The sequence below is a fragment of the Pygocentrus nattereri genome, chromosome 20, assembly GCF_015220715.1.
Source record: "Pygocentrus nattereri isolate fPygNat1 chromosome 20, fPygNat1.pri, whole genome shotgun sequence".
Taxonomy (NCBI): domain Eukaryota; kingdom Metazoa; phylum Chordata; class Actinopteri; order Characiformes; family Serrasalmidae; genus Pygocentrus; species Pygocentrus nattereri.
Genome location: NC_051230.1, coordinates 1,856,948 through 1,877,323, shown reverse-complemented (window position 1 = coordinate 1,877,323; position 20,376 = coordinate 1,856,948). Strand labels below are relative to the sequence as shown.

The following is a 20,376-nucleotide window of genomic DNA, read 5'->3' as shown; positions in this document are numbered from 1 at the left end:
AACTTCCGTCACTGTGATTAAATCGCAGTAACACACGGCATTAAAGTGGCTTATTGTGTTTATAAAACAGTGGCCAACATAAAATTTTATAAAATCCACAATTTCTCAGATAATAATTTGTTATTAATAATAATTGACATAAACAAGTATTCTGCCAAGAAATGTAGTTCCTTTGTGTGATATGTATGGTATCATTGCCAAGCAACCTTGGGTCTTGGGTCATGGGTCTTTTTTAGCGCCAGTCCAGCGGCGCCCTCTTCTCACATTGGGCCTGAGTCTCAAACGGCTCCCTGCTCCCTACCTAGTGCACTACGTAGGAGTTTAAATACTGGATCCTGCAGCCCAACAGAGCAAAACACAGCTAAGAAGCAGTGATTTGGGTCTCAGACACGTCCACACTCGATACATGATGCACGGTTTGGCTGGAGAGGCTGGAACTTCTAAACTTTCATAGCTAGAATGCTGTTTAGGGAGTACGGAGCCGTTTGGGACTCAGCCTGGGTTTGATGCGACTTCTGACTGAAACACGAACATTTGAAGTGTGAAAGTCGCTCAGTGACATTTTTAGACGTTTAGACTGCAGTTTTACAGTAAATCACACCGTCAGGGCTTTAATTCAGGCCTGTGATGTTAATGATGGAGCTGTTTAGGCTGTTGGCTCTTTTATCCTGTTAGCCAGCTGACCAGCCTGGTTCTAGATAAGAACATAAGTCGCCAGCCCCTCAATTTAAACAGAACCGGGTTCTAACTCCATCAGTTCACTCGGGGCTCCATGTGAGCAGCATTAGAGTTAAAGATTATTCATTAACAGAGGAAGGGTTTTTCCTGATGTGGCGCAGTGATACAGAGTTCAGTGGTTGTGAGGCGGTCATAGGTCATCTATATGTGCTGACGGTCGTGTGCAAAAGTTTGAGCACGCCTGGTCGAGTGCATTCCATGCTTTGATTTCCTAAAAGAGGTTTAGCACGTCCTCTACAGAGAGCGCACTTTTAATGCACAACTGTGCTGTTTATTTGCTGAATTCAGCATGTTGGACAAAAAATTGTCACGCTAATATTTGTAAAGTACAGTCCCTCTACAAGACATGCCATCTGACCAGGGGTCTCCTGCTTAACTGTGTAATTCAGCCAGTAGTTAGTTGGAATGTTGGTCATCCTGCACTTCTGCACCCTGTCACTGAACTATACCATAAGATGCGGTCAGTAGTTAATATGGATTTATTAGATTTGTACAGATCTATCCATTTTAATCATTCCTTCTAGCCCTTGTACAAACTCTTTTGCAGCGTTATATAAAGCCGGCATAGCTGAGCGCGCTGGTGCCGACTGCGGCTGAGTTTCTGAATGAGTCCAGTGTGTCGTGTTGACTGAGAACCTAATAAGCCACTTCAAGGCGCAGATGTATTAGCGCGCTAACTGGCCGGCGTCCCGTTAATCCATTAAAATTGTACACGGTAATCTCTTTACTCACATATCCCAGCACATTCATGTTCTGGCTGCTGTGCCTCAGCCAAACACCTTAATTTATTTGTTTGTTTGTTTGTTTGTTTTTATGTAGATATTCCTGCAAAAACTTAGTTGAAAGCTTATGAATCTGGGACTGCGTTCTCAATAATAGTCTTTGAGTCTTAGCGAATCACCTGATTTATGTAAAGAACAGAACAAACACATACGTTAACTTGCAGGTTCACATACACACAGCATGAAGTTACGACGTTCAATTAATGGTTTCTACTGGGATGACCAGCATATTGACCTCAGTGATCAAACAGGCACAGATCTATCAGTAACTTTGGAACAGAAGGTCTAAACCATGAAGACGTTAACAATGAAGTTTAAAAATCAGTTCTGGAGTCCTTGCGAGTTGCTTTGTGCAAATCTTGTGAGTCAAGCCTCGAGTCTCTGAGCTGTGAGTCTGAGTTGACTCTCTGAGGTGCGAGTCTGAGTCAAGTCTCTGAGGTTTGAGTCTCAGTGCAGTCTTGAGTCTCTGAGGTTTGAGTCTGGGTGCAGTCTTGAGTCTCTGAGGTGCGAGTCTGGGTGCAGTCTTGAGTCTCTGAGGTGCGAGTGTGAGTGCAGTCTTGTGTCTCTGAGGTGCGAGTCTGGGTGCAGTCTTGAGTCTCTGAGGTTTGAGTCTCAGTGCAGTCTTGTGTCTCTGAGGTGCGAGTCTGGGTGCAGTCTTGAGTCTCTGAGGTTTGAGTCTCAGTGCAGTCTTGTGTCTCTGAGGTGCGAGTCTGGGTGCAGTCTTGAGTCTCTGAGGTGCGAGTCTGGGTGCAGTCTTGAGTCTCTGAGGTGGGAGTCTGAGTGCAGTCTTGAGTCTCTGAGGTGGGAGTCTGGGTCCAGTCTTGAGTCTCTGAGGTGTGAGTGCAGTCTTGAGTCTCTGAGGTTTGAGTCTCAGTGCAGTCTTGAGTCTCTGAGGTGGAGGTCTCAGTGCAGTCTTGAGTCTCTGAGGTTTGAGTCTGAGTGCAGTCTTGAGTCTCTGAGGTTTGAGTCTGAGTCCAGTCTTGTGTCTCTGAGGTGTGAGTCTCAGTGCAGTCTTGAGTCTCTGAGGTTTGAGTCTCAGTGCAGTCTTGAGTCTCTGAGGTGGAGGTCTCAGTGCAGTCTTGTGTCTCTGAGGTGTGAGTTTCAGTGCAGTCTTGAGTGTCTGAGGTGCGAGTCTGGATGCAGTCTTGAGGCATTGAGGTGCGAGTCTGAGTGCAGTCTTGAGTCTCTGAGGTTTGAGTCTCAGTGCAGTCTTGAGTCTCTGAGGTGGAGGTCTCAGTGCAGTCTTGAGGCATTGAGGTGCGAGTCTGAGTGCAGTCTTGAGTCTCTGAGGTTTGAGTCTGAGTGCAGTCTTGAGTCTCTGAGGTTTGAGTCTGAGTCCAGTCTTGTGTCTCTGAGGTGTGAGTCTCAGTGCAGTCTTGAGTCTCTGAGGTGGGAGTCTGGATGCAGTCTTGAGGCATTGAGGTGCGAGTCTGAGTGCAGTCTTGAGTCTCTGAGGTTTGAGTCTCAGTGCAGTCTTGAGTCTCTGAGGTGGAGGTCTCAGTGCAGTCTTGAGTCTCTGAGGTGGAGGTCTCAGTGCAGTCTTGAGGCATTGAGGTGCGAGTCTGAGTGCAGTCTTGAGTCTCTGAGGTTTGAGTCTGAGTCCAGACTTGTGTCTCTGAGGTGTGAGTTTCAGTGCAGTCTTGAGTGTCTGAGGTGGGAGTCTGGGTGCAGTCTTGCGTCTCCGAGGTGCAAGGTGCTCTTGTATATGTACTTAAATGTGCTCACTGTCTGTCTGAGTTGAATGATGTTGCTGTGATTTTTGTTTCTTTGCGCAGCAACGTGAAAGGTTTCTGCGACACAGTGACACGGGACCTGCCCAACCCTCTGATTGGCCGACTCCTGACTCTTCAGCTCTGTCCACGTCCAGCAGAGGTGGTCATGTTGGATCAGTGGTCAGCGCACGTCCTCGGGCCTGGAGCGTCCGAACCTTCCACGACTTCCTGCCACCTCTCCCTCAGCTGCACAAGAAATGGTGTAGCTGGAACTCAACCAGTCCCTTCACCAAACTGGTGGACAGTGTGAGTATAATATATATCGCCCCCTACGCTTCCTGTAGTGTATTACAGTCTGTCAGAGCGACTGTGTGGATCATATGAACATTATAGAGCTTTTTAAATGAAACAGTAGAAGCCGTATCGCCCCCTACGCTTCCTGTAGTGTATTACAGTCTGTCAGAGCGACTGTGTGGATCATATGAACATTATAGAGCTTTTTAAATGAAACAGTAGAAGCCGTATCGCCCCCTACGCTTCCTGTAGTGTATTACAGTCTGTCAGAGCGACTGTGTGGATCATATGAACATTATAGAGCTTTTTAAATGAAACAGTAGAAGCCGTATCGCCCCCTACGCTTCCTGTAGTGTATTACAGTCTGTCAGAGCGACTGTGTGGATCATATGAACATTATAGAGCTTTTTAAATGAAACAGTAGAAGCCGTATCGCCCCCTACGCTTCCTGTAGTGTATTACAGTCTGTCAGAGCGACTGTGTGGATCATATGAACATTATAGAGCTTTTTAAATGAAACAGTAGAAGCCGTATCGCCCCCTACGCTTCCTGTAGTGTATTACAGTCTGTCAGAGCGACTGTGTGGATCATATGAACATTATAGAGCTTTTTAAATGAAACAGTAGAAGCCGTATCGCCCCCTACGCTTCCTGTAGTGTATTACAGTCTGTCAGAGCGACTGTGTGGATCATATGAACATTATAGAGCTTTTTAAATGAAACAGTAGAAGCCGTATCGCCCCCTACGCTTCCTTTAGTGTATTACAGTCTGTCAGAGCGACTGTGTGGATCATATGAACATTATAGAGCTTTTTAAATGAAACAGTAGAAGCCGTATCGCCCCCTACGCTTCCTGTAGTGTATTACAGTCTGTCAGAGCGACTGTGTGGATCATATGAACATTATAGAGCTTTTTAAATGAAACAGTAGAAGCCGTATCGCCCCCTACGCTTCCTGTAGTGTATTACAGTCTGTCAGAGCGACTGTGTGGATCATATGAACATTATAGAGCTTTTTAAATGAAACAGTAGAAGCCGTATCGCCCCCTACGCTTCCTGTAGTGTATTACAGTCTGTCAGAGCGACTGTGTGGATCATATGAACATTATAGAGCTTTTTAAATGGAAACAGTAGAAGCCGTATCGCCCTGTTTGCATTGAGTATATATTCTGCATTCAATATTCCTGTTCTGTATTAACAGATTAAATTAATATGAACATAACAAAAATACAAAAGCTGTTTAATTCCTGCTCTGAGTTGAGTCAGTTGCTTTAGCTTCGATGTCAATTAACCAGACTTTTCAAGTTAACTTGAATACATGCGTTAAGTTTAAAAGCTACATATTTTTTGTGTAAAAAAAATAAAATTACAATTAGTATTTTTTAGTGCTAATTCATGTCACTGGAGATTCGAGAGAAAATTTGGTGATAATAAACTTGAGTGTTACGTGAAACATCCAGCAAAGCTTCAATGAAAACAAAGATGTAAATATACTAGAACACCCAAGATTAGGACTGCCCAGTTTAGAAGAGGAGAGAAATATATCGGTCATTTACTGGAACATTATTCAAAGGGTTCGCTTAGTGCATGTTTACTTTTCGCCTGCAGCAGCAAGATTAACGTAATTATTAAGACAACACAGCTTTAGGTTTCCTGGATGTTAAAATGATTCACTCTTTCATCCTGAAGGGTTCTCCCAGCTCTCCATCAGATGGTCGTGATGACGTGACGACGAAGGTTTTATCTGATGGTCATCTTCAGGACCGAGGAACCAGCTGTAAGTCCGAATCGTCCATGAGCACGGCCTCCTATCCGATGTCGCATTCGGCCCACAGACAGCGCCGCCTCAACTCCACCAGCAACCTGCGCCGCGCCCGCTTTAATGCCCCCTGCTTCGGTCTGTTCTCCACATCCCCCGAGTCCTCCAAACTACAGGGGGGTTCTAACGGGAGCGCCGCTGCATCTCACCAGCTTCCAGAGCCCAGTGGCGCCCCCTCTGGCCAACAGCAGCAGAAGCTGGGAGATACAGCAGCAGGAGGTAAGGGCGTGACCCGTTAAAAGCTGAGTAGCCTGTGCTCGTAAATATGGGAGGTAAATCCAGACAAAACGGAAATGAATATGAAAACAATAAAAGGTAAATGCCAGCCTCATTTTGGCACATTTAATGTTAATATTTAATATTAGTATGTAAATTCACAATACAGTATGATCCTGTAAAACAACAGGCCAGTATTTTACTGTAAAAATGCTGTAAATTTACCGTAATTTTTACAGTGTAATGTGACCGAAGTTTGAACACCTCTGGTCAAACTACATTTTTGTACGGTAAATCAACAGTTTTGTTGATTTCCTGCGTGTGAGTAAGTAAACAGCTGTATTTACTCACAAATAAGGTCCTTCCTTTCTGTTGCTGTTGGACCGCACAACCAGAACTGCTTGTTTATCTTTAGTGGTTATGAATATTGTTTATACACATACAAGTAACAAACTGTTAGGTAATTAAAAAGGTTAATCATAATTAAGGTTGTTTGTTTCTCTTTTCTTGAGTGTCATGCTGTTACTTTGTTGCTGTAGGACCATGAATTTGCCACTGTTGGACTAATAAAGGATTATCTTATCCTAATCGTGCCCAAATCATTACACACACTCCTCTGCCACTGTGGTGCTGTTCACTATCTTTAGTACACTTGCTTTTTTTTTTTTTGGCACCATGTGACACTTTTATCTACAACCCCATTTCCAAAACATGTGTTCCCTTCGCAGATGAGCAGGTCACCCAGGCCATGAGCACTAATGCCCCCTAAACCATCATGAATACTGGCTTTAGAACGGAGCACTGATAACAAGCTGAGTGGTCTTCAGCCCGGAGGACACAGTGTCCATGATTTCCTAAAAGAATTCCAAATGTTGATTCGTCGGACCGCCGGACACTTTTCCACTTCCCCTCAGTCCATTTTAAATGAGCTCAGGCCCAGAGAAGGTGGCAGCGTTTCTGGATCCTGTTTATATTTGGGTTCTTCTTTGTGTTTTAGAGTTTAACAGCGTTTGTGGATGCAGTGACGATCTGTGTTCACAGTCAGTGGTTTTCAGAAGTGTTTCTGAGCCCATGCAGTGATTTCCACTACAGAATCATGTCTGTTTTTAATGCAGTGCTGCCTGAGGGCCCAAAGATCACGGCCAGCAGATACTGGTGTTCAGCCTCGTCCCTCACAGACAGAGATTTCTCCAGATTCTCTGAGTCTTTAATGATGTTCTGCACCGTAGACGATGAAAAGCAGAAGCTCTTTGCTGTTTTATGTTGAGGAACGTTCTTCTTGAGTTGTTGCTCTATTTGATGGTCCAGTCTTTCACAGAGTGGTGACCCCTCCTCCTCTTTACTTCTGAAAGACTCCGCCTCTCTGAGATGCTCTTTATACCCAATCATGTTACTGACCTGCTGCCAATCAACCACCATGAATGTGTTGTTTGCATCAAATTGAAATATTTTTCAAAAAACAATCAAATTTCTGTTTCTATGTTTGATTTGTGTCTTTGTACTATTTTCAATTAAATATACATTGTTAAAACAGAAGCTGCCGTCTTGTAGCCTGAATTTACTCCATGCTTCTGTCCTCTTTCACAGACAGCAGTATGTCATACAGTGTCAGAAGTCACCCTTCCGAGAACGATCATGTGTCTGTGCCGGTGTTTGCCATCTCCGAGGAGGATGACCGGCAGCCCCTGGTGTTAGCGGAGGACTTGGCGCGGCCATCCATGGTGAACGGGCAGGGCTACGAGAGTCCTAAAAAGCCATTCGGCTCCACCCACTCTGCCCCACCCCTGACGACAGAGGAGTCGAAGCTGGCCATTTTGAAAAACAACAAGATTCAGCTTCCCTCCCTCAGCCAGGCGACCGTCCAGTGCAGCTTGATGGGGAAGGACATGTGACCAAGACGGTGATATAAGAAGTGACTTATAGAGGCCAGAGCAAGTGCTTTAGGTAATTTTGGTAGGGAGGCGGGAAAAACAATGCAAATTGATTAAAGACACATTGATTTCCATCATTAGAGCGCACTGCAAAACCTTGGAGAGTGAAATCATTTTAATGACCAAATTCCACCAACTTTTCAAAATTCCTCAATAATTTAGTGAGTGAGGTGTAAACAGAGATCCAGGGTGGGTTTGGTGTGAAACGGTTCAGACGTCTTTACAGTGGTGGTGATGGGAACCAGGCGTCGCCATGACTACAACACAGATATAGACACTTTATTTACCATCCAGAACCACCAGAGAACCTACACGAGTCTTCTGAGTTTATATGGAATGTTGATGATGGAAAACAGTGGAAAATCTGGAATAATGAGTTTTCTTTGGGGACTATTTTGCCGCACGGCGCCCTGCATGTCTCCCTCCACCATGAATGGAGTTGAAGTTCTCTAAACTCTCATAAAACAGCGTCTCAGTCATCAGGCAGTGAATTCAGAACCAGTTCATGTAGGAACTTTCTGTAGGAGCTTTTAGAGGGACGTCTGGTTCCCATCACCACCACTGTGAACGGTTCTGACTCGGTACGTTTATCTAGAACGGAACTTTCTGAATGACTGTTTACATCTGTTTAATTATGCGGATGTTTTGAAAATGTGGCGGAATTCCCCTCAATTCAAGACGATATGGTTGTGTGAAAAAGTTTGGGCACCCCAGTCAAATTCTAGGTTTTTTCTAAGTGAAAGTCAGTCCATGCAGCCTTTACTCTGCTGCACGTTTTAATACACAATTACTGTTTGTTTGCTGAATTTAACATATTGGGACAAACCACACAAAAAATAACACACAAAATGTGGCCTGTGCAAAAGTTATGGCATATTTTCTGTTTTATGGTTTCCACTGTTTTAAACTCAGCAAATAAATAGAAGCATTTGTTCATTTATTTTCACTTTGAAAATCTGCAGATCGTGGAATTTGATGGGAGGGAGTTCAGATTTTGCAGACTGTGTATCTAACATTACTTATTAGACGGCATTTGTAAGAATTCATAGACATAATTAACCATTTCTAGACATTTTCACTTGATTGGTCATTTAACGTAGTGAAGCTGATAAAATGATGAAATAGAAAATGTTACTGCATAATTGAACAAGTAACACAAAGTAAAATGGCACTCTTAAAAAAGCTGGTTCTTCAGGGGTTCTTTAGTAAAGACTGGTTCTGTATAGAGCCACAAACACAAACAACTCTTCGCATAATAAATAGGGTTCTTTGCATGGTGAACTGGTTCCTCAGATTGCTGGAGATTGTGTAAAAGGATCTTTGTTAGAACCCTTTTCAAAAATGTTTGTTACAACAAAAACGGTTCTGCTATTATAATGATGTCAAGCTTATAACAGTAGAACTTTTTTCCGTTTATAAAAAGGTTCTACATAGAACCATATACAACACATTCTCCATCAATCTAAAGAACCATTTCACCATGCAGAGAACCATTCAGTCATGCAAAGGGTTCTTTAAGTGTTTGTGGTTCTACACAGAATGCCTTTCTTTACTGAAAAACCCTTGAAGAACCTTTTTTTAAGAGTGAAGTGAATAAATATCTAGAAATAGGCCAAATATAATCGTATAATGTTCTCAAAATAAATATTAGACCTGTTGCCTGTGTTTGTGATGATTTCACCTGCTGGGTTCAGATTTTTTGCAGTGAATCTTTTTTTTTTTTTTGTCCCATTAATAATTTTAATAAAATAAATGCACAGTGTTTAAAACAAATAAAATGATAAAAATAAATACCTAACAAAATATATATTTTCCTTCAGAAATGCAGATTGTTTGTCATTAAATGATACGTATGTTAATTAAACCATGTGAGAAACACTAACCAACAGTCATATACAGTGTGCAAAAGTTTGGACACCCCCATCAAATTCCAGGTGACTGATGTTCTGAGTGGATTTAGGTGACCACATCATTTACAGAGACACACTTCTGCACGTTTTAATACACACTGACTGTTTAATCACTGAACTAAACACATTGGGGGTGAAAAATGAAACATTCAACAATAAATGGAGGCTGTGCACTAAAATATGCAGAAATTCAGCATTTTTCTGTGCCCTGTTTAGAGGCTGGTGCCTCATTTTCTCAATAAACCGACAAAACCTGTAACAACCAGGTTTCTGCATGTGACTATAATTCACTGTTGTCAGAAGAAAACCTCATATCTCCATTTTTTTTATCGTTTTTCAGTTTTTGACATCATTTGAAAATACCTGTTGCTCTTTTCATTGTTTGTATATTTCATAAAGAACGGACCAAAAGAAACGGCCCATATAAACTTGGGAAAAATGTCGGGTTCCATTGACTTACATTAAAAGTAAAGTAGGTTTTTTGCTTCTCCTGTAAAGTTGCCATTTTGGAGATATGAGGTTTTGTTCTGACAGCAGCGAAATTTTAAAGTTCTGTGCATTCATTTTTAAGGAATGTGTGGTGGGACAAAAACGTTTCTCTTTTGATGGAATGTCTGTATTAATAACTGAAATTATATGAATGTTTCGTCATGTTGTAACCTTTTTCATCTGCAGTCAGAGTATTAATGTTTAACTTTCTTTTTTTTTGTAATGGTTTTGATACTACTCACATTTATATATGATAAACCTTAACAGGAACACTTAATCAGTACTTTTACAGTTTATTAGTGTGTGTGTGTTTGTTTGTGTGTGTGTGTGTGTGTGTGTGTGTGTGTGTGTGTGTGTACGACTCTAGAGACTGACAGGTTGACAATTTTTCATAATGAAATTCCAAATATCTGCACTTATTTTTTTAAACAGCTTGCGCCTCATCTGTCCACATCACCTAGAAGACCAGTTAGTGGACTGCTTGCCTTCCATGTGTACCTTCTTTTGGGGTCCAACATGCCTCTCTTCTTCTGATAATTTATGAATGCCATTAGAGGGTCAGCAGAATCAAATCAAATCAAATGTACACGGTTAACGCCCGCATTCCAAACGCAGTCAATCTGGAAAAGCGTTTCTGGTTTTCCAGTTTTCTGCTGCAGCTTGGAGGCTAATTAGCTGGAAGCTTATATGGTAATCACCATGATTCATAATCACTGATCTCAAATCTTTGGGAATAATGGATATACACCCACCAGGTATAACATTATGAGCACCTCCCTGTTTCTACACTCATTGACCATTTTATCAGCTCCACTTACTGTATAGCTGCACTTTGTGGTTCTACAGTTACAGACTGTAGTCCATCTGTACTTTTGTGTAGTCCATCATAGTCTTAGCTTAATCAGTGTTTTAGACCATTATTAAATTTTCATGAAACATTACTAAAATCAGTTAGAAAATGGCTTCATATGAAGGATTATGTCTAATTATTTGTAATTTTTCTTGAAAAACATTTCCTAACTACACCAGACCCCTCATCGCTTAAGGTTAGAAACTTAACTTTCTATAAAATACAGCGTTATTTTCATCAAATATCATCAGAAAACGTCCCGCAACTGTGTGGAGAAGCTCTTAGCATTCAAATGAAAGACAAATATCACCTTCAATTTTTAACCTAAAATTACCAAAACATGTAAGACTATAGTCTTACCTTCATCACTGTTTTTGGACCGTTTTTAAATTCTTTTTATTTTCATGAAAAGTGACTTAAATCATTTAGAAAATGGCTTCATATGAAGGATCATGTCTAATTATTTGTAATTTTTCTTGAAAAACAACATTTCATAACTACACCAGACCCCTCATCGCTTAAGGTTAGAAACTTACCCTTTTATAAAACAAAGCTTTATTTTCATCAAAAATCATCTGCAAACGTCCCGTAGAGTTGTGGAGAAGCACTTAGCATTAAAATGAAACGTAAATATCACCTTCAGTTTTTACCCTAAAATTACCAAAACATGTAAGACTATAGTCTTACCTTCATCACTGTTTTTGGACCATTCTTAAATTCAATTTATTTTCATGAAAAGTGACTTAAATCAGTTAGAAAATGGCTTCATATGAAGGATTATGTCTAATTTATAGTAATTTTTCTTGAAAAATAACATTTCATAACTACGCCAGACCCCTCATCGCTTGAGGTTAGAAACTTACCCTTTTATAAAACAAAGCTTTATTTTCATCAAAAATCATCCGCAAACGTCCCGGAATGGTCTGGAGAAGCACTTAGCATTAAAATTAAACATAAATATAACCTTCAGTTTTTACCCTAAAATTACCAAAACATGTAAGACTATAGTCTTACCTTCATCAGTGTTTTTGGCCCGTTGTTAAATTCTCTCAATTTTCATGAAAAGTGACTTAAATCAGTTAGAAAATTACTTTATATGAAGGATTATGTCCAATTATTTGTAATTTTTCTTGAAAAATAACATTTCCTAACTACACCAGACCCCTCATCGCTTAAGGTTAGAAACCTACCTTTCTATAAAATACAGCGTTATTTTCATGAAAAATCATGTGAAAACATCCCGGAACGGTGTGGAGAAGCTCTGTGTTTCCAAATGAAACGTAAATATCACCTTCAGTTTTTACCCTAAAATTACCAAAACATGTAAGACTATAGTCTTACCTTCATCACTGTTTTTGGACCGTTCTTAAATTCTTTTTATTTTCATGAAAAGTGACTTAAATCAGTTAGAAAATGTCTTTATATGAAGGATTATGTCCAATTATTTGTCATTTTTCTTGAAAAACAACATTTCCTAACTACACCAGACCCCTCATCGCTTAAGGTTAGAATCTTACCTTTCTATAAAATACAGCTTTATTTTCACTAAAAATCATCTGCAAACGTCCCGGAATGGTCTGGAGAAGCACTTAGCATTAAAATGAAACGTAAATATAACCTTCAGTTTTTACCCTAAAATTACCAAAACATGTAAGACTTCTCTCAATTTTCATGAAAAGTGACTTAAATCAGTTAGAAAATGGCTTCATATGAAGGAGTATGTCTAATTTATAGTAATTTTTATTGAAAAATAACATTTCATAACTACACCAGACCCCTCATCGCTGAAGCTTAGAAACTTACCGTTTTATAAAATACAGCTTTATTTTCATTTAAAATCATCCGCAAACGTCCCAGAACGGTGTGGAGAAGCTCTGAGGTTCCAAATGAAACGTAAATATCACCTTCAGTTTTTACCCTAAAATTACCAAAACATGTAAGACTATAGTCTTACCTTCAACAGTGTTTTTGGACCGTTCTTAAATTCTTTTTATTTTCATGAAAAGTGACTTAAATCAGTTAGAAAATGGCTTCATATGAAGGAGTATGTCTAATTTATAGTAATTTTTCTTGAAAAATAACATTTCATAACTACACCAGACGCCTCCCCTAACTGGTAGAAACTTACCTTTTTATAAAACAAAGCTTTATTTTCATCAAAAATCTTCCGCAAATGTCCCGTAAAGTTGTGGAGAAGCACTTAGCATTAAAATGAAACATAAATATAGCCTTCAGTTTTTACCCTAAAATTACCAAAACATGTAAGACTATAGTCTTACCTTCATCACTGTTTTTGGACCGTTCTTAAATTCTTTTTATTTTCATGAGAAGTGACTTAAATCAGTTAGAAAATGGCTTCATATGAAGGATTATGTCTAATTTATAGCAATTTTTCTTGAAAAATAACATTTCATAACTACGCCAGACCCCTCATCGCTGAAGCTTAGAAACTTACCGTTTTATAAAATACAGCTTTATTTTCATTTAAAATCATCCGCAACCATCCCAGAACGGTGTGGAGAAGCTCGGAGGTTCCAAATGAAACGTAAATATCACCTTCAGTTTTTACCCTAAAATTACCAAAACATGTAAGACTAGTCTTACCTTCATCACTGTTTTTGGACCATTCTTAAATTCTATTTATTTTCATGAAAAGTGACTTAAATCAGTTAGAAAATGGCTTCATATGAAGGAGTATGTCTAATTTATAGTAATTTTTCTTGAAAAATAACATTTCATAAGTACACCAGACGCCTCCCCTAAATGGTAGAAACTTACCTTTTTATAAAACAAAGCTTTATTTTCATCAAAAATCTTCCGCAAACGTCCCGGAATGGTCTGGAGAAGCACTTAGCATTAAAATGAAACATAAATATCACCTTCAGTTTTTACCCTAAAATTACCAAAACATGTAAGACTATAGTCTTACCTTCATCAGTGTTTTTGGCCCGTTGTTAACTTCTCTCAATTTTCATGAAAAGTGACTTAAATCAGTTAGAAAATTACTTTATATGAAGGATTATGTCCAATTATTTGTAATTTTTCTTGAAAAATAACATTTCCTAACTACACCAGACCCCTCATCGCTTAAGGTTAGAAACCTACCTTTCTATAAAATACAGCGTTATTTTCATGAAAAATCATGTGAAAACATCCAGGAACGGTGTGGAGAAGCTCTGTGTTTCCAAATGAAACGTAAATATCACCTTCAGTTTTTTCCCTAAAATTACCAAAACATGTAAGACTATAGTCTTACCTTCATCACTGTTTTTGGACCGTTCTTAAATTCTATTTATTTTCATGAAAAGTGACTTAAATCAGTTAGAAAATGGCTTCATATGAAGGAGTATGTCTAGCAATTTTTCTTGAAAAATAACATTTCATAACTACGCCAGACCCCTCATCGCTGAAGCTTAGAAACTTACCGTTTTATAAAATACAGCTTTATTTTCATTTAAAATCATCCGCAACCATCCCAGAACGGTGTGGAGAAGCTCTGAGGTTCCAAATGAAACGTAAATATCACCTTCAGTTTTTACCCTAAAATTACCAAAACATGTAAGACTATAGTCTTACCTTCATCACTGTTTTTGGACCATTCTTAAATTCTATTTATTTTCATGAAAAGTGACTTAAATCAGTTAGAAAATGGCTTCATATGAAGGAGTATGTCTAATTTATAGTAATTTTTCTTAAAAAATAACATTTCATAAGTACACCAGACGCCTCCCCTAAATGGTAGAAACTTACCTTTTTATAAAACAAAGCTTTATTTTCATCAAAAATCTTCCGCAAACGTCCCGGAATGGTCTGGAGAAGCACTTAGCATTAAAATGAAACATAAATATAGCCTTCAGTTTTTACCCTAAAATTACCAAAACATGTAAGACTATAGTCTTACCTTCATCACTGTTTTTGGACCGTTCTTAAATTCTTTTTATTTTCATGAGAAGTGACTTAAATCAGTTAGAAAATGGCTTCATATGAAGGATTATGTCTAATTTATAGCAATTTTTCTTGAAAAATAACATTTCATAACTACGCCAGACCCCTCATCGCTGAAGCTTAGAAACTTACCGTTTTATAAAATACAGCTTTATTTTCATTTAAAATCATCCGCAACCATCCCAGAACGGTGTGGAGAAGCTCGGAGGTTCCAAATGAAACGTAAATATCACCTTCAGTTTTTACCCTAAAATTACCAAAACATGTAAGACTAGTCTTACCTTCATCACTGTTTTTGGACCATTCTTAAATTCTATTTATTTTCATGAAAAGTGACTTAAATCAGTTAGAAAATGGCTTCATATGAAGGAGTATGTCTAATTTATAGTAATTTTTCTTGAAAAATAACATTTCATAAGTACACCAGACGCCTCCCCTAAATGGTAGAAACTTACCTTTTTATAAAACAAAGCTTTATTTTCATCAAAAATCTTCCGCAAACGTCCCGGAATGGTCTGGAGAAGCACTTAGCATTAAAATGAAACATAAATATCACCTTCAGTTTTTACCCTAAAATTACCAAAACATGTAAGACTATAGTCTTACCTTCATCAGTGTTTTTGGCCCGTTGTTAACTTCTCTCAATTTTCATGAAAAGTGACTTAAATCAGTTAGAAAATTACTTTATATGAAGGATTATGTCCAATTATTTGTAATTTTTCTTGAAAAATAACATTTCCTAACTACACCAGACCCCTCATCGCTTAAGGTTAGAAACCTACCTTTCTATAAAATACAGCGTTATTTTCATGAAAAATCATGTGAAAACATCCAGGAACGGTGTGGAGAAGCTCTGTGTTTCCAAATGAAACGTAAATATCACCTTCAGTTTTTACCCTAAAATTACCAAAACATGTAAGACTATAGTCTTACCTTCATCACTGTTTTTGGACCGTTCTTAAATTCTTTTTATTTTCATGAAAAGTGACTTAAATCAGTTAGAAAATGGCTTCATATGAAGGATTATGTCTAATTTATAGCAATTTTTCTTGAAAAATAACATTTCATCAAAAATCTTCCGCAAAAGCTCTGAGGTTCCAAATGAAACGTAAATATCACCTTCAGTTTTTACCCTAAAATTACCAAAACATGTAAGACTATAGTCTTACCTTCATCACTGTTTTTGGACCATTCTTAAATTCTATTTATTTTCATGAAAAGTGACTTAAATCAGTTAGAAAATGGCTTCATATGAAGGAGTATGTCTAATTTATAGTAATTTTTCTTAAAAAATAACATTTCATAAGTACACCAGACGCCTCCCCTAAATGGTAGAAACTTACCTTTTTATAAAACAAAGCTTTATTTTCATCAAAAATCTTCCGCAAACGTCCCGGAATGGTCTGGAGAAGCACTTAGCATTAAAATGAAACATAAATATAGCCTTCAGTTTTTACCCTAAAATTACCAAAACATGTAAGACTATAGTCTTACCTTCATCACTGTTTTTGGACCGTTCTTAAATTCTTTTTATTTTCATGAGAAGTGACTTAAATCAGTTAGAAAATGGCTTCATATGAAGGATTATGTCTAATTTATAGCAATTTTTCTTGAAAAATAACATTTCATAACTACGCCAGACCCCTCATCGCTGAAGCTTAGAAACTTACCGTTTTATAAAATACAGCTTTATTTTCATTTAAAATCATCCGCAACCATCCCAGAACGGTGTGGAGAAGCTCGGAGGTTCCAAATGAAACGTAAATATCACCTTCAGTTTTTACCCTAAAATTACCAAAACATGTAAGACTAGTCTTACCTTCATCACTGTTTTTGGACCATTCTTAAATTCTATTTATTTTCATGAAAAGTGACTTAAATCAGTTAGAAAATGGCTTCATATGAAGGAGTATGTCTAATTTATAGTAATTTTTCTTGAAAAATAACATTTCATAAGTACACCAGACGCCTCCCCTAAATGGTAGAAACTTACCTTTTTATAAAACAAAGCTTTATTTTCATCAAAAATCTTCCGCAAACGTCCCGGAATGGTCTGGAGAAGCACTTAGCATTAAAATGAAACATAAATATCACCTTCAGTTTTTACCCTAAAATTACCAAAACATGTAAGACTATAGTCTTACCTTCATCAGTGTTTTTGGCCCGTTGTTAACTTCTCTCAATTTTCATGAAAAGTGACTTAAATCAGTTAGAAAATTACTTTATATGAAGGATTATGTCCAATTATTTGTAATTTTTCTTGAAAAATAACATTTCCTAACTACACCAGACCCCTCATCGCTTAAGGTTAGAAACCTACCTTTCTATAAAATACAGCGTTATTTTCATGAAAAATCATGTGAAAACATCCAGGAACGGTGTGGAGAAGCTCTGTGTTTCCAAATGAAACGTAAATATCACCTTCAGTTTTTACCCTAAAATTACCAAAACATGTAAGACTATAGTCTTACCTTCATCAGTGTTTTTAGACCGTTCTTAACTTCTCTCAATTTTCATGAAAAGTGACTTAAATCAGTTAGAAAATGGCTTCATATGAAGGAGTATGTCTAATTTATAGTAATTTTTATTGAAAAATAACATTTCATAACTACACCAGACCCCTCATCGCTGAAGCTTAGAAACTTACCGTTTTATAAAATACAGCTTTATTTTCATTTAAAATCATCCGCAAACGTCCCAGAACGGTGTGGAGAAGCTCTGAGGTTCCAAATGAAACGTAAATATCACCTTCAGTTTTTACCCTAAAATTACCAAAACATGTAAGACTATAGTCTTACCTTCAACAGTGTTTTTGGACCGTTCTTAAATTCTTTTTATTTTCATGAAAAGTGACTTAAATCAGTTAGAAAATGGCTTCATATGAAGGAGTATGTCTAATTTATAGTAATTTTTCTTGAAAAATAACATTTCATAACTACACCAGACGCCTCCCCTAACTGGTAGAAACTTACCTTTTTATAAAACAAAGCTTTATTTTCATCGAAAATCTTCCGCAAATGTCCCGTAAAGTTGTGGAGAAGCACTTAGCATTAAAATGAAACATAAATATAACCTTCAGTTTTTACCCTAAAATTACCAAAACATGTAAGACTATAGTCTTACCTTCATCAGTGTTTTTGGCCCGTTGTTAACTTCTCTCAATTTTCATGAAAAGTGACTTAAATCAGTTAGAAAATTACTTTATATGAAGGATTATGTCCAATTATTTGTAATTTTTCTTGAAAAATAACATTTCCTAACTACACCAGACCCCTCATCGCTTAAGGTTAGAAACCTACCTTTCTATAAAATACAGCGTTATTTTCATGAAAAATCATGTGAAAACATCCAGGAACGGTGTGGAGAAGCTCTGTGTTTCCAAATGAAACGTAAATATCACCTTCAGTTTTTTCCCTAAAATTACCAAAACATGTAAGACTATAGTCTTACCTTCATCACTGTTTTTGGACCGTTCTTAAATTCTATTTATTTTCATGAAAAGTGACTTAAATCAGTTAGAAAATGGCTTCATATGAAGGAGTATGTCTAGCAATTTTTCTTGAAAAATAACATTTCATAACTACGCCAGACCCCTCATCGCTGAAGCTTAGAAACTTACCGTTTTATAAAATACAGCTTTATTTTCATTTAAAATCATCCGCAACCATCCCAGAACGGTGTGGAGAAGCTCTGAGGTTCCAAATGAAACGTAAATATCACCTTCAGTTTTTACCCTAAAATTACCAAAACATGTAAGACTATAGTCTTACCTTCATCACTGTTTTTGGACCATTCTTAAATTCTATTTATTTTCATGAAAAGTGACTTAAATCAGTTAGAAAATGGCTTCATATGAAGGAGTATGTCTAATTTATAGTAATTTTTCTTAAAAAATAACATTTCATAAGTACACCAGACGCCTCCCCTAAATGGTAGAAACTTACCTTTTTATAAAACAAAGCTTTATTTTCATCAAAAATCTTCCGCAAACGTCCCGGAATGGTCTGGAGAAGCACTTAGCATTAAAATGAAACATAAATATAGCCTTCAGTTTTTACCCTAAAATTACCAAAACATGTAAGACTATAGTCTTACCTTCATCACTGTTTTTGGACCGTTCTTAAATTCTTTTTATTTTCATGAGAAGTGACTTAAATCAGTTAGAAAATGGCTTCATATGAAGGATTATGTCTAATTTATAGCAATTTTTCTTGAAAAATAACATTTCATAACTACGCCAGACCCCTCATCGCTGAAGCTTAGAAACTTACCGTTTTATAAAATACAGCTTTATTTTCATTTAAAATCATCCGCAACCATCCCAGAACGGTGTGGAGAAGCTCGGAGGTTCCAAATGAAACGTAAATATCACCTTCAGTTTTTACCCTAAAATTACCAAAACATGTAAGACTAGTCTTACCTTCATCACTGTTTTTGGACCATTCTTAAATTCTATTTATTTTCATGAAAAGTGACTTAAATCAGTTAGAAAATGGCTTCATATGAAGGAGTATGTCTAATTTATAGTAATTTTTCTTGAAAAATAACATTTCATAAGTACACCAGACGCCTCCCCTAAATGGTAGAAACTTACCTTTTTATAAAACAAAGCTTTATTTTCATCAAAAATCTTCCGCAAACGTCCCGGAATGGTCTGGAGAAGCACTTAGCATTAAAATGAAACATAAATATCACCTTCAGTTTTTACCCTAAAATTACCAAAACATGTAAGACTATAGTCTTACCTTCATCAGTGTTTTTGGCCCGTTGTTAACTTCTCTCAATTTTCATGAAAAGTGACTTAAATCAGTTAGAAAATTACTTTATATGAAGGATTATGTCCAATTATTTGTAATTTTTCTTGAAAAATAACATTTCCTAACTACACCAGACCCCTCATCGCTTAAGGTTAGAAACCTACCTTTCTATAAAATACAGCGTTATTTTCATGAAAAATCATGTGAAAACATCCAGGAACGGTGTGGAGAAGCTCTGTGTTTCCAAATGAAACGTAAATATCACCTTCAGTTTTTACCCTAAAATTACCAAAACATGTAAGACTATAGTCTTACCTTCATCACTGTTTTTGGACCGTTCTTAAATTCTTTTTATTTTCATGAAAAGTGACTTAAATCAGTTAGAAAATGGCTTCATATGAAGGATTATGTCTAATTTATAGCAATTTTTCTTGAAAAATAACATTTCATCAAAAATCTTCCGCAAAAGCTCTGAGGTTCCAAATGAAACGTAAATATCACCTTCAGTTTTTACCCTAAAATTACCAAAACATGTAAGACTATAGTCTTACCTTCATCAGTGTTTTTGGCCCGTTGTTAAATTCTCTCAATTTTCATGAAAAGTGACTTAAATCAGTTACAAAATGGCTTCATATGAAGGATTATGTCTAATTTATAGTAATTTTTCTTGAAAAATAACATTTCATAACTACGCCAGACCCCTCATCGCTGAAGCTTAGAAACTTACCGTTTTATAAAATACAGCTTTATTTTCATCAAAAATCATCCGCAAACGTCCCGGAATGGTCTGGAGAAGCACTTAGCATTAAAATGAAACGTGAATATAACCTTCAGTTTTTACCCTAAAATTACCAAAACATGTAAGACTATAGTCTTACCATCATCACTGTTTTTGGACCATTCTTAAATTCTTTTTATTTTCATGAAAAGTGACT

General features: G+C 37.3%; 1 protein-coding gene and 1 long non-coding RNA gene across 2 annotated transcripts in view; both read left to right on the top strand.

Annotated features, from left to right (window-relative positions):
• Positions 1 to 7,678, top strand: part of si:dkey-112e17.1 — a 56,263-nt gene extending 48,585 nt beyond the window's left edge. The window contains exons 6-8 of the mRNA XM_037531564.1: positions 3,296 to 3,538; positions 5,214 to 5,562; positions 7,147 to 7,678. Of these exons, the coding sequence (XP_037387461.1) occupies positions 3,296 to 3,538; positions 5,214 to 5,562; positions 7,147 to 7,451 (897 nt within the window). The 3' untranslated portion in view covers positions 7,452 to 7,678. The remainder of the gene's footprint in view (positions 1 to 3,295; positions 3,539 to 5,213; positions 5,563 to 7,146) is intronic.
• Positions 7,679 to 11,149: 3,471 nt separating this feature from the next.
• On the top strand, positions 11,150 to 20,052 carry LOC119261856. The gene is made up of 3 exons (XR_005129232.1): positions 11,150 to 12,618; positions 15,779 to 17,407; positions 19,918 to 20,052. It is a non-coding gene; the product is annotated as an uncharacterized LOC119261856 (long non-coding RNA).
• The last annotated feature ends 324 nt before the right edge of the window (positions 20,053 to 20,376 follow it).